Raw genomic sequence first — 14,590 nt, forward strand, 5'->3', positions numbered from 1 at the left:
ACTCTTCTTAGCCCATGTTTACCCTCCTAGTTTCATCCTTGGTCATTTAAGTCCTACATCAATTAGGTATTTGAGCTTTCGTTCCTACATCAAGAAAAGACCATCTTACATTATTAGCATTCACCTGCTATACTATACCAAAATGTTTTAATAGATTCAGAGTACATTTTGTTGCGTACTATCATAGTTTTAGTATTCCATATTATTTTATTGATTTGCATCTAGAACATTGCATTATAAAATAACCATCTAAAGCATACTGAGCCAGTGTCCTTCAAGGTCATGCTATATAGATTTTGGGGTTCCCTCAAGCACCAAAGTTGTACCCTGAGGTTACAGACTAAGGCAATTCTGTTTTTCTACAGGTACAACTACTTGCTTTATTTTGTTGAACTGCATCCTTTTTTCTTATTAAGTTATAACAAAAAAGAAAAAACAATCTATGAGATTGGATGTTCAATTTCTAGAAATAAGCTTTATAACATGAAGATAAAAGGTTACAATCTCCTCATGTTACCTGGATATGACATGGACATGGGGCATGGCTGGATACAATATTGGATACAAAAATTTACACTAAAAATTTAAGTATTTGACACAATACAGCACCCTTGTATAGTATCTAGGTATCACAGCAATATCCCCTTAAAATCATGTAAAAAGTAAGAAATTCACTCTTACCCTAAGGGTATGTTTGGTTTGAAGGAACAAGTAGGGAAAGGTAGAGAAACCTTTACAAACTTTGTATAGGTTTCCCCACCTTTCCCTTCCTTTTCCAACCTTTTCCTTCAAACCAAACATAGCCCAAGTGCATTCCATTATATAATTCATTTTGCTTTCATTTCTCCTTAGCTCTATAAGTCTTCTAGTTTTACTAAAAATCGTTTATTCCATGTTAATAACTTTAGAATTTGATAAATAATATTAAGAATATAATCCCCATGCTTATAATTAGATCTTAGGTGCTACTGTAAATATGCCACAGATTCATCTATGGCTACTTTAGAATTGTTGATCTACTTTTATCTCCGGGTTGTTATTTCTAGTCTTCATCATAAATTTACATCTAGTAACATGGTTACAATTTAATTAATTTGAGAAGTATGCAAACCCATCTAAAAATGTGGTGATATAATACATGTTAAAGAATTATCTAAAATGTTGTTTCTGGGTCTACAGATATCTCCGTTTTAGATAATTACTTTGTAAATGTAGAGGATGCAAAAGTAATGCTTATAGAAAATAAAAAAGGAAAAAAAAATGCCCCTTCAAATTTTGGTCCAATCCCACATATTATTACCGAACAGATCAGGTGACAACTATGAAAGCACAGACTTGTAGGCCACTGAATAACAGTTTCCTTTTTGTTATTTTAAGTCATATTCTAATGCATAATACAGATATTCAAGAAGACCAGAGACAGAATAATATTATGTATGAACTTTTTTTTTTATATAGTGTTTGGGAGTTCTGACTTGAAACTATGTCAGAAGCTGGCAGTAAATGGATCATTTTCCTCCCTATATTTTAATTTCTAGATGGAAATTAGGGACTTAAACCCTAAACTTCTCGCATCCAACTATGGACATCATCAACACAAAATGATAATAGTAGCAATAATAATGACCATTGTTTAAATTATTTTATCTATTTATGTATTTTATATTTTCACAGCCTGAATGTATTTTTTAGAGGCCAATGTTCCAAATTCCCTACTTGAAGGAACCTAGTAGTAGTTCCAATATGTGATAAAACAAGGAAGAGTAGACTAAGATGGTTGGGGCTAGAAGAAATCTGTTACAAGTTGAAGGGGCTTGAGATGCTATCAATAACGACATTGGTTGAAGTAGTGGAAAATGATTTAAGGACACAATTTAACAATGTATATGACATTGAACAGGATGGAACCAAGGATTAAAATATTGATACGTGGTGCATACAGATATGGCCAATACTCATGTTTTTCTGGCTTTTTTTTTTTGTTTTATAATAATCAGGGGGTTGGGGAAGAGGTCTGAGACCTTTAAATATTTCAAAAAGTCTGTGTATTGGTGTATCCAAGCATATTTGGGTATATCAATATCGATACAATATGCCCCGTATCTGGCATATCGTGTCAATGCTTTAATCCTTGGGTGGAACTGAGGAACAGGATTCATATAGCCAACCCCATATAGTTGGAACAGGCTTAGATGATGATGATGTTGGTAACCCTTGGTCAAGGAACGGCCAAACCCCATATAAGGCTATAACTACTCAAGTATGCTTTGACACAAAGAACCTCAAAGATATAATTCATTACCTTCAAAACATGAAAGGAGAGAAAAAACCAGGTGCCTACATCATATGCATGATGCAACCCACTTGAAATTCCACTATATGTGAAAAGCACCTACTCTGCAAATGCATGAACAGAGCAATAAAAGGAGTTCATTACAACATGGATTGAGAATAGAATGTCACCGGTGATAAAAAAAAAAAAAAAAAAAAAACAAGTGGAAAGAACAAAAGAAACAAACTTAAAATCATAGGAACAAAACCAAGTATCAATGGGTACCAAGGTTTTAGGTGGTGGAAATATGACGAAACCATAAATCATAAATATCTGAGTAATCACTCTTCAAGGCACTGCAATAAAAAAGAAGGGGCTACTGTTCCTTTGACCTAAGGCTATAAAAGGATAGGATTTGAATTGAATCAGGGGGGATTTGGATTCAGTTCAAGTATTTGAAACAAACCATATATCCAATATTAATTAAAAATCAAATAAAATTTTTGTGTTGAGTCCCAAGTTCAAATCCAACCAAATATTCTGATGTTTGAAAACAACAACTAAAATCACTAAAAATTGAAAAAATCATGTAGGAATTCTAATTATATAAGCAACTATTGAATCTAAGAATAGTCAAAATTACATAACAAGAGGTTTGTCGGTTCAACTACTTGTATAAGATTTGTGCTTTAACTATTTGTGAGAGTACAAAAGTTCCACTTAGGGTTTTAGCTCTTTTATGATATACCGAAAGCTCTGCTCTGTCAAATCAGAGATGCGTTGAGAGATCAAGTCATAGAATCTGTGGTTTTTGGAAATTTTTTTAATTGTTCAGATAAATATGGACCGATTATGAAATCTGAATTATTCTTCTATCAGATAAGAAAGCTTAAAAAATCCAAGATTTAGTTGAAATCATGGCAGAGATAAATAATAAGCCTTCTTAATTCAATGATTTCTGGAGTTCATCCGGCCTTTGATCGCTCAATCTTCAAATGTTTGATTTCAGACAGCTTTCAAGAGGCGAGAACAAATCACTTCGAATACTGCAATGTAATTCGTTGATACTTCTACATGTAGTCAGTTTGAAAAGTATGGAAGTTGTTTCTCTGGCAGACTCAGATCCGTTGTCTGCATGGAAGAACCACTGTTGTTGTCAGAAGTTGAATGGATATAGTGTTTCTGAGTGACAATTAAACATTATATGATGCTCTTTCAATATTTACATCAAGCAGTTCTCTATAATGTGCAAAGGAATAGAGTTGTAAGATGATAAGGACTTAATTCTGTTCTGAAACTTGTAGGATCAATTAAAAACAATACAAAGATTCAAAAAGATACCTGAAAACAAGAACTTCTGATTTCCATATATTTCCAGAGAAAAATAATATTCCATATTGTTGAGGGGGATAGAATAAGAACAGATTTCTAGGCTAAACTATTTCTAAATTGATCGTAGCTAATAAGGAGCCATGAAATTATTGAACAAGTGTACAGATTATTGATGAAAGTAAAATCGACTACCTACAGTCCTAATAGGTATAATTCAGTTGCGTCCATTCATTTTCCCTCACTTCACATAGGTTAAATTGTCAAATGAACCAATAAATTGAATTTTTTAAATGTTGGAATGGTTAAAAGAAGCATTTGGACAATATTTGGTTTCCTTTGTTATTTACATCAAAACAGAAAAAGAGATGGAAATAATAGCTGAAATAAAAGAAATGTTGGTATGGTTAAGAAAAGCAGAAAACAAAGTTTTCACCATAAAAGAGATGAATAATAGCTGAAATATTTCATTCTGAATATGAATTAATCTTAGGACCTAATACCCTCTGATATGTTTCTAATTTAATACACCCTTCTAATATGCTGACTGAAAGATTTATCAACACAACCAGATCTCAAGCATATTAAAGTATTGAACTCATGTGGGACGGGTAGATTGTCCCACAATTTATATTTAAAACTCAAAACCTTAAGTTTTGGGTTGGAACTCTAACCTCATTTGAAATGGTTTAAACTTGATATTTGACAGATAAGACAAAACATGAATGCTGGTAACTGCTGAAATTGGGACTTGGATTTTAGTATTTTCAATTGGTCTGAAATCATAAGATGCAAATTGTTCTGTACAAGGGACAGCTTTAGGAAAGTTCAATAGCACATAGCAGGGATGAAGAGTGAAGATTGGACTCAGAGTAGGGTAATCTTAGCCTGTGGATGATGTACTTCACCCCAAGCATTTTTCAGAAACCACATTCTCATTCACTTAAAATACAGACTACGTATCAAATCATCAACTGACACAGTAATGTGAACCCCCCAAAACCACCAACCCACCACCAAAAAGTATCAGAAAATGCTTTCACATTCAACAATTTAGAGTATAGAGTTCAGACAACCCAGTTGCTGTATTTCTGCTTCACTGTCCCAGTGGAATCCAGAAAAACTGACTCTTACTAAAGACTGGAAGAAAATTCAATGGTTGCATATCAACTAGTAGAGATTGGGTTTCAATTTTCAATTGAACTTGACCCAAGTTGAGACATATACAAGTTAGTAATAATTCCTCCAAGTCAATGCTACTTCAACTTGATGTGTACCACTAGTACTCAGGTTGCCCGAGCAAGACTACAACTGCCATGGTTTCATTTAGCCGCCCCTGACTGGGACAATTTGTTATAAGATACCAAAGGCAAATAAGATAATTTTGTCGTTATTAGATATACTGATAAAGGAGTTGTTAGTATGATAATTTAGGATTAATCCCCAGAGGAGACTGCCATCCTCTCATCAGAATTAGCACCAGCAGTAGATATCCCATGGCCAGTAATGGCAACTCCCCGGAAGGAATCCCCAGATACCAGAGCCTGTAGCAACTTGGGGGGTGGTGGAACAGTGACTTCCACCGTCCCCTCTAGCATTTTCACCACCATACCCATTGTAGGTCGGGCGGCTTCTTCATCCTGAATACACCACACAGCGACCATTGCTGCTCGCTCTGCCTCTACAGGATCATAAGCCCCAGCAAGGCGCTCATCCATCACTCCAGCTACATTGCCCTCAATTATCTGGCGTGCTGCCCATGGAGGAAAGAACCACTTTTCCTCCATTGGCTTCTCCCTACTATCTGATGGTGGTGCCTCCACATTTCGCCGCCCACCTATGATCTCCAGCAATGTCATCCCATAACTGTATACGTCTGCCTTTGCTGTAATGGCAACCCCAGAAATCCACTCCGGTGCAACATACCCCCACGTCCCCCTCATGGTCGTTAGAACCCTGCTGAAATCACGCCCTATGAGCTTGGCCAACCCAAAATCTGACACTTTTGCTGTGAAATCACTATCTAGAAGAATGTTCTCTGGTTTGATATCACAATGTATGATGCAATCCCGGCATTCCTCGTGCAAGTATGCGATACCTCTTGCCGTCCCAACTGCCACCCGGAATCTGACATCCCAACTCAAGTTTTGCGCATCTCGCCGCAGAAACACACTCAATGACCCATTCTGCATATAGTCATAAACCAAGAGTCTGTGAGAATTCTCCGAGCAGAAGCCTCTCAGTCGCACGAGATTGACATGTTGAATGTTCCCAATTGTGCAGACTTCCGCCCGAAATTCCTTCTCACCACCTCCAGGACGTTCAAGCCGTTTTACAGCCACAAGCGACGAATCGGACAATTCCCCCCTAAAAACCGCCCCAAAACCTCCGTGCCCAAGCTTCTCCGAGAAACCTCGAGTTGCTGCAGAGAGTTCCTTGTAAGAAAATACCTTCAAATTCGTTACAGGGAAAACAGCTTCCTCTTCCTTCTTTTTCCTGATCTTCCTCTTCTGCAGAACTAGTAACATCAAAACCACGAAACCCAAAACTGCCATCAACCCGCAAACACTGCTAAGCAGAGCAACTGCTCTCCACTTGCCCTTCTTCTTAAATCCTTCACTCCCAACCCTAACATACAAAACTTCTTCTCCGCTGCTATCAGTTGTCAGATTTCGGAGATTCAGCAGATTCCCATATAGATTCTTACACAAATCAGCCTTCATGTTGTGAATGAAACCAAAACACGAACAGTTCTTCAGGCACGACTCTTCGCATGATCGCCGACTGCCAGGAAATGACACACTGACGGCATCGTCGAAAGTGACGACGCCAACCTCTTGGAAATCATCGTCCTCATCGCACAGGCTCTCATCCTCGCGACGGCAACCGCCCGAAAAATCGCCGGAGTTCCATGCACGGTCATCAAGAGGCCGGAACCCAGAGAGGCAGTCGCAAGGCCTCAATGTCAAGCTATTGCAAACACCCAAGTTCCCACATAGTCCGTAGGCACGGCACCGATTCTCAGGACGAGACCAGAACATATTCCAGTTGTCAGTCTGCGTAGACCATGTGTACTGCTTCAACTGGCCGGAGTAGTCGACGGAAAACCGTGTAAGCGGTGGCCGGGAACCGTTTTCCAGCGAGATTTCTGTGTACCCGAAGGACGCCACGGGCGTGAAAGGATTGAGGAAATAGAAGCTGTAGATGTAACGTATCATCATCTCAGGCACATTGGAGAACGTAGACCCGGTCCAAATTCCGGTCGTCCAGTAGGTTTTGCTGCCATTAAAGACGAGTTCGAACTCGCCGTAACCGGGAGATTTTAGCCTGAGAGTGTAATTTCCGGGTGACGGGTCAGATGTGCTCCTCCAAGACGTTATCGCCACACGGGCCGTGATGTTCATTCCCGGAAGCCACGTATCAGCCGGAAAATCGAAACTTTGCCAAACGGCCGTCCCTTCGGGAGATAGAAGAACTAAGTTTCCGGTGTCTAGAAGCATCACCTTCGTGGCCCCTTCTGCATTTTCCGTCTGCCAGACATCACGGGCATCGGAGTCCGTTATCTTCAGCCGGCCGTCCTCAGTCAATCTCATTGTCGCCGAAGTCAGGTTTTTGACTGGTGCCTCCCTGTTTGCAACCCAAACGTAGGTTCGGATGGGTATCGAGGCGTACCACATGCCGATATACCAGTCTGATCCGCCATTGGTGCTGAAAAACCCAAGCTCGAAAGTTCGATTTCTGCTCAAAATGGTCGAATTTCCGGAGACTATTACAGGTTCCATCTCTAACTTGTTGCTCCTGCTGGAGGTAGCAGCCCTTTCATTTGCAAAATCCACGATTTCCCGTAACAAATATCTGTTATGCAATTTGTTTGAGCGACGTCGTCTAGTCTTAAAAGGTTTTGATCCTTTCTCGCAACCATCCACCGAATTAAGCGAAACTTGGGAGCCGCAACAGAACTTGTATAATCCTCCATCTTTGCAGAGAACTGTACGTTTCACCGACCCGGAGACAATCTCATCCTTATCCTTGGTTTGAAGTAGCGTTGAATTATCAGACAATCCGACTAAAGAACTTGATGATGCGACCTGGTTCGCCATTAAGACACAGAGAAGAGCGGCAATAAACACGTTGGTAGAAACGATTGTCAGCGACATCTGAGCCATTTTCAGCCGTTCTTCTTAGCTCGGCGCAGAGCATTTTTTGTTGCCAACAACCACCATAGATTCAGAAATGGGAGGAGACTATTAAATGAACTAATGATGCAAAAAAGGGTAAAAGATTCAAAGAAGAAAAGATGAGAGAGGGCGATGATGGGGAATCAGTGAGGAGCATTCGGTGTAAATTTCTGAATCGTTTGTGGGGTTAGAAGTTATCAACAACAAGAAAATGGATTTAACAGATAGAGAAAAGAGCAAATCATTAGATTATTGTGATATTATAGAGAAGGTTAGGAGAGGAGTCAGGACGGGCGACAAAGATATAAGGTATATTCTAGGGGGGGGTATTAACGCATTTTGTGAAGAGAGGAGGAGAGGACAGGAAATCAACCCTCGTGACCCAATCATATCTGACACCCAAATTTCAATAAAGAAGAAAATAGAGAAAGGGCCCACCGTCCGTCCACTTCGTCATTCTGCTTTCAAACTTGTAGGGCCCACTTGCTGGTAAGTGGAGAGTGAGGAGTGACTAGTCAGTCAGTCAGTAGTCAGGGCTGGGTCCTCCTCTTCCTCTTCCCCCCCCATCGTGAACTGGCACGGAAGCCCCATATGTCGTGAGGCTGGCCCTCCGTATTTAATGAATTTCTTTCTTTTTCTTTTATTGGTTTATCTCACACCATCCATCTGCAGTATCATGTCTGAGATCCGCTAGACATGTGGCGATCCGTAAAACACTAGATAAAAGCTCATATGCGCATTTAGGCTGTGTTTGGTCAGAAGGAAAACGTAAGAAAACCTATTACATTACATACGGCCTTACGGAACATTGGATGTTGTTACTGCGTGTAGCGTGTACACCACAGAAACAGAATAGATATTTGTAATGTTTTTTTCTCAAGGATAATAAAGTTGCTTAATTTGGACATTTGGAGCATGTGGAACCCATTATACCCCTAATTTACGGGTTGGATGCTGAAGAAGAATGTATTATGGATAGGCCCGATACGTCGGTAAGGATACATCAGGCGAATCGATATTTTATTTTTATTTTATTTTGGAAATCGGTTCAGGGGGCCGGTTTAGGGCTCTTCCACCCTTGAACCGGTCAGACCCCGGATACACCCACTATAGGAGTGTATCGAAAGAGTTTTGAGACTTACTAATCCCAAATTTGCTTTGCTTGCTTTGAAGCTCAAAAGAAGTAACGATTTGCCACTAGGAGCTTTGAGCCAAATAAGATTGGCCCGAGAATTTTAATAATGCTGTGTTTGGTTGCAATGCAAATAAATTTGCATTGATGCAAAACCATAGCAAAGTAAATGATAAATGTAAATTCTGACTATTTTTGTTTTAAATTTTAGCTTATTTTGTTTGATTGCAGAACAAATGAACTAAATTAAGATATAAAGCAGAATAAGATAAAATCCAAAACAAAATTAAACAATAAATTGCATTTTTTTACATTTGCATTCCCATTCATTTGTATTAGTGCAATTAAATTTGCATTGCAATCAAACACAGCCTTAATATGATCATGTCTAATGCTACTCAATCCTAAGTGGTGCATAAATTGAGGAGAGCAACCAGATAGTCCTTACTGATAGGGTGGGGCTGAGCTAGAAGGACGAGGCCGCACTTCAAGACCTGTGATCAAGGAAACAGAAGTCAACGGCCTGAGGAGTTATCCCCGGGTAAGGGTTCCGACGCTCAAGTCAATAGAACGTGATGGATGGCCGAGCCGAGCTATAGGGATGTTGGTCCGAGCTAATTAGTAGTATGGGTGTTAGAAGTTGGGGATCCCTTACCTCGAGCATGGAGTACCTTTTTATAGCCGAAGATCTGTATCCTTGTCAGATTGAGCTTATGGGGTTATCGGGATGAGGTTAGCTATCGAGGTATTCAGGATAGAGTCTCATTCCCTAGCAGAGTTGTCTCTCCTTATCTATAGTTGTGCTTATCCATATGCCGTGTAGTTGACATGGCTGGAAGGATAAGATGGGGGGCCACAGTAATAGCATAGCTCGGCTGAGCTAGGCTGATGTGGTCGAGCTATGCCAATGTGGCCGAGCTATGCTAATGTGGCCAAGCTAGGATTATGTGGCAGGGTGATAGCTGGTTGGCCAGGTGTCTCGTAAGGCCAGCTCAGCCATGACCCGAACACCACTCCCCCAATTCTGAAGTCGAGGAATGAAGTAGTTCAATTTGTTCTTCAGCCAAAGAACTTCAAGTTGATGTCTAGATGGGCGTCTGGCCCCTTTGGTGTTCCTCAACGCCTATCGCAATCTTGAGAACTAGGAAATATGGAAAATGGCTGAGGAATCTTTCCATTGTTGGCTACAGAACTCTAAGAGCTCTAACTTCGGAATCTAAACACCACTCCCCTAGTTTTGCCACCGAGGATGGGGAGTGCTTGGCCCAAAGTGTTGCTCAGTTTGTAGCTCAGTAGGGAGTCGAGGTGTTGAACTGAGCTTCCAAGTTCAGCTTAGTGGAGCCGAGGAATGACTTTGATTCTAACTGGAAGTTGAGCTTCTATGTCGTGGTGATGCTCGGCCATGGTGTGCCGAGCTTTGGAGTTGGGTCAATATTTTGGAGTTGAGGCTGCTGTAATGCTTGGCTATGATGTGTCGACCTTCTGAAGTCAGGGCTTAGCTCGGTTGTATGCCGAGGAAAGGCCTTTTGCTGACGGTCAAAGGCCGAGCTCCGGAATCGAGGTTGTGATGCTCGGCCATGGGGCGTCGAGCTGCAAAGACAGGTTCCTTTGGGGTTGCTGGGCTGTGGGACCGAGATTGTTATGATGCTCAGCTATGACTTGCCGAGCTCCAAAGTTGCATGGTACCGAGTATTGCCCATTCTTCTTGTTGCTTAATGGGGTGTTATCATTGTGGCTCGACGCTTTATTTTTATTCCTCGGCTTCAAATTCGGTAAGATGTCTTCTTCATCTTCCTATTCTTCTTCCGCTTCTAGATCTTCTAGTTCTAGTGAGTCTGATTACGAGTCCGAGGTTGGGGTTTTTGAGGATGTCGAGGTTGAGAAGGTCGAGGTTGAGGAGGCCGAGGTCGATCACTCTAGCGTAGAAGCTGAGCTTCCGCTGCAGGTTGGTAGTCGGTTTGGCACCACACCCTTGTGTTGGGCCTCGAGGACATGGCTCGGATCCAAGCTATGTATGACATCCCCGAGGATTTCCGAATGAGGAGCCCACAGCCCAGTGAAATGGCAACCAATGCTCGGCCCAATGAACTTTATGTGTATGAGAACAGTTTAGAGGCTAAGCTGAGGTTTCCTCTGAATGAAGGGGTTGTCGAGGTACTTGCATGGTACCGAGTACTACTGGTGCAACTGATGTCGAACTCCTTTATGTTTCTGGTTGGCCTTTTGTCCTACTACATCATTTGTGATATCGAGTTGACCCTAGGTATGGTGAGCTTCCTTCTTCAACTCAAACCTCATCAACAGGGCTATTATTATTTCTCAACTAGGAAGGACATCAAAGTGCTGGTCAAGGCTCCTTCCTCTGTGAAACATTGGAATGAGACTTTTTTTTTTGTCCACAACCCTGGGGGTCTCCCCTTCCCAGCCATGCTACAATAGCCAAGAATGAGAGTGCCCCAGCCTCAATGGTCCGCGCTTACTTGGGAGGAAAGTTCGGCTCTGAGCATGATCCACAAGATAGACGTAACTGTGTATACATGCTCGAAGATGTTGATGCTTGGCGGGTTGATGCACAAGGTGGCTGGTCTGTCCTTTTCGTTGGTTTGTATTCTTGTACTTTCTTTACATCCTTGTTCTCATATTCACTGTCGCACTTCCATAATGCAGGTGTAGAGATGGCTAGTGAAGAGGAGATCGTACGCCAGATGAAGGAGAATTGCCAGAGGTAGAGCTGGGCTGGTGTGGTACCGCAGGTCCGTGCCGAGGTAGTTCCTCCCCGAAGGTCTTCCAAGAGGGCGCCTCACTGGTAGAAGAGAGCTCGGTGATGGGGGAACGATGACGAGGACATGGTGGTCATGGAACCCAAGGAAGCTCGTCCGATAGCTTTCCTTACGTAGGTCGAGGTGGGTAGCAGCAGCTCAGACATCCATGTGTCGCGTTGGACGGTTCGTAGTCGGGATGGGCTAGAGACTCCTGGAGTTCCCAAGCAGCTACTCCGTGAGGATGATGATAGCCTACATCACTAAAGAGGCCGAGAATTCTGGGAGTAGCACATTAGAGTGCTTGCTCATCTGGGTTGTAGCTTAAGTAAGTTCACACTTAAGTATCTCTGTTGTTTTGAGTGTGTTTTCTCGTGCTAACACTGCTTTTGGTGTCCGCAGAACGCATGCTTGGCCGTGGCTGTGGTTGACCACCTTTGAGAGTTGTGGTGGTGGTATGAGAAGGAACATTCTGAGTACCTGTAGTTGAAAGCGCAACTAGCTGAGCTTCAGGCAGCTGGGAAGCAAACTGCTGAACTGGAAAAGGAGGTGGCTGAGCAAGTAGAGTTGGTTTGCAGTTTAAAGAACAAGATCATTGAACTGAAGGCGGAGATGGAATGGCTGAAGCAGGAGGTCGCCAAGGAGGCAGTGGCATGGTACAAGATCTAGGTGGAGATTCAGTAGGATATTGATCAATATGCTTCGACTTCCTATGAAATAGGCTTCAATGTCTTCCAACGGAGAGCGTTGTGCCACTGTCTCGAGCTAGTCACTGTTGCACAGACCTGGGAGGCCTACGACATTGAAACGCCCCCGACCTCGGATGAGCTTGTTGGCGAGGAAGGCGGAGGTGGTGATGACGAAGGTGGAGATGATGAGGCCACCAACTTTCCTTCCACGGATTGAGCTACTGCAAGTCTCTTCATTTTCTTTTTGATGATCTTGTAATGCCTTGGCATGCCAAGCTTTCACCCAATGTACTGGCTATTTTTAACTCAATGATTTTTTTTTTTTTGAACTTGTGTGCAACTTGTTATACTTTTAACTTAATAATAATTTTTTTGTTTCCTCAGCCTTGCCTTGGCCAAGGTTTGGGTTGGCCGAGATATTCAACCTCCCGCTAGTGAAGCAGAAGTGCATTCCAAGCTCTCGTCTTTGGGATGCTCAATTTTCGGTCTTGGGAGCTTTTGGGGCCCTTCGAGGGCTAGCCATTGCTCGACTAGCTTTGACTGACTTTGGTTGGTAGACGAGCGAAGTTTGGTTGACCGTCCTTAGGCCCTGGGGGGCGGGGGCGTTCTCTACTTTAGGCTCAAGCCATTCATAGGTCAGCTAAGTCAAGTAGGTCGGTGATGCACTGCCTAGCTATGTGTTGTGGGCTCAGGCCTTTTGGAGGTCAGCTGAGTCAGGTAGGTCGACAATGCGCTACCGAGCTATGCGTTGTGGGCTCAAACCGTTCGGAGGTCAGCTAAGTCAGGTAGGTCGGCAATGCGCTGTTGAGCTATGCGTTGTGGGCTTAGGCCGTTCGGCATAGCATGATCGTGTAGCTTGGTCATGTAGCGTGTATTCTTTGTGCGGTGTACGCAGATGTGGTGCATTGTGCGCTCAGTGTTTTGCTTGAACTATTACTACTGAATTATTGATAGTACATCCAAAGGTTTCTTGTGTTCCAACTCCTCAATATTGGTCGGCCATCCAAGTCTTCGAGCCTGTAGGTGCCTGGGCCAAGAACCTTGGTGACTCTATATGGCCCTTCCCAGTTTGATCCGAACGTGGGCACTATGACTTTGTAGAGGACGAGGTCGCCTCTCTTGAACTCATGTCTTATGACTTTAGTGTTATAGTACTTCACCATCCTCTACTATTGTCCTACCATCCTGACATATGCTCGGTCCCGGGCTTCCTCGACCAGGTCTAACTCTACATGGAGGTCCTCGTCGTTCTGGTCTCCATCGAAGAGATCGGTCCAGAGGGTTGGAGAGCCAATCTTTGCAGGAACCATAGCTTCAGCTCCGTAGGTCAGGCTAAAGGGTGTCTCACCGTTGGCTGTCCGCGGAGTAGTCATGTATGCCCAGAGTATGCTCGGCAGTTCGTCAGCCCACCTCCCCTTGGCTTGGTCTAGCCGAGTCTTCAAGTTGTGCAATAAGGTTCGATTGGTCACCTCGGTTTGCCCATTGCTCTGGGTTTGGTGTACAGCCGTGGTCCGATGGTCGATCTTTAGGTTAGATTAGAGGGCTTCAAACTTTTGATCAGTGAACTGTGTCCCGTTATCTGTGGTGAGGATGCACAGAATGCCGAATCGACAGACAATACTTTGCTAGAAAAAGTCTTAGGCATTATGCGCAGTAATGTGTGCTAGAGATTCGGCTTCCACCCATTTGGTGAAGTAATCCACTGCCACCAAGAGGAACTTTTTCTAAGCAACCGTAGTGGGGAAGGGGCCAAGGATGTCCATCCCCCATTGTGCGAGTGGCCATGGGCTGGTGATTGGCTTCAGGGGGATCATAGGCTGGTGGTGGAGATTGGAGTGTCGCTGACAACGGTCGCATCTTCGAACTAACTGAACTGTGTCCTACTTCATCATTGGCCAGAAATAACCATGCCGGAGTGCCTTGTGTGCCATTGTGCGTGCGCCTGGATGGTCTCCACAAATACCCTCGTGGATCTCCCTGAGGATGTAGTCTACGTCGAATGGGGAGAGGCATTTTAGGTAATGGAGAGTATGTGAGTGGCGGTAGAGCTTACCCTAGATAAGGCAATACCAGGCTGATCTATGACGGAGTTTCTTTGCTTTTGAAAGTGTGCCTTCGCAGAGGTACTGTTCTATGGGGTCTATCTAGGATGGGTCGTGTTATATCGGAAGGATGAGGAGAGCTGTCTGCGCGATGCTCGGCTGGGCCAGAGTGTCCAACCGTGCTGTTTT

At 42.9% G+C, this 14,590-nt stretch overlaps 1 protein-coding gene across 1 annotated transcript; it reads right to left on the reverse strand.

Annotated features, from left to right (window-relative positions):
- Window positions 1-3,065: 3,065 nt before the first annotated feature.
- Window positions 3,066-8,336, reverse strand: RLK4 (receptor-like protein kinase 4). The gene has a single exon (XM_088952383.1). It carries the CDS (start codon window positions 7,765-7,767, stop codon window positions 5,038-5,040), a length of 2,730 nt encoding a protein of 909 aa, XP_088808509.1. The 5' UTR covers window positions 7,768-8,336; the 3' UTR covers window positions 3,066-5,037.
- Between the last annotated feature and the right edge of the window lie 6,254 nt (window positions 8,337-14,590).

The sequence above is a fragment of the Nelumbo lutea genome, chromosome 6 (genome assembly GCF_056320005.1).
Source record: "Nelumbo lutea isolate HS-2025 chromosome 6, American lotus-T2T, whole genome shotgun sequence".
Classification (NCBI taxonomy): Eukaryota; Viridiplantae; Streptophyta; class Magnoliopsida; order Proteales; family Nelumbonaceae; genus Nelumbo; species Nelumbo lutea.

Coding starts and splice junctions, on each gene's coding strand:
- RLK4 (XM_088952383.1), bottom strand. CDS start 7,767: ATGGCTCAGATGTCGCTGACAATCGTTTCTACCAACGTGTTTATTGCC.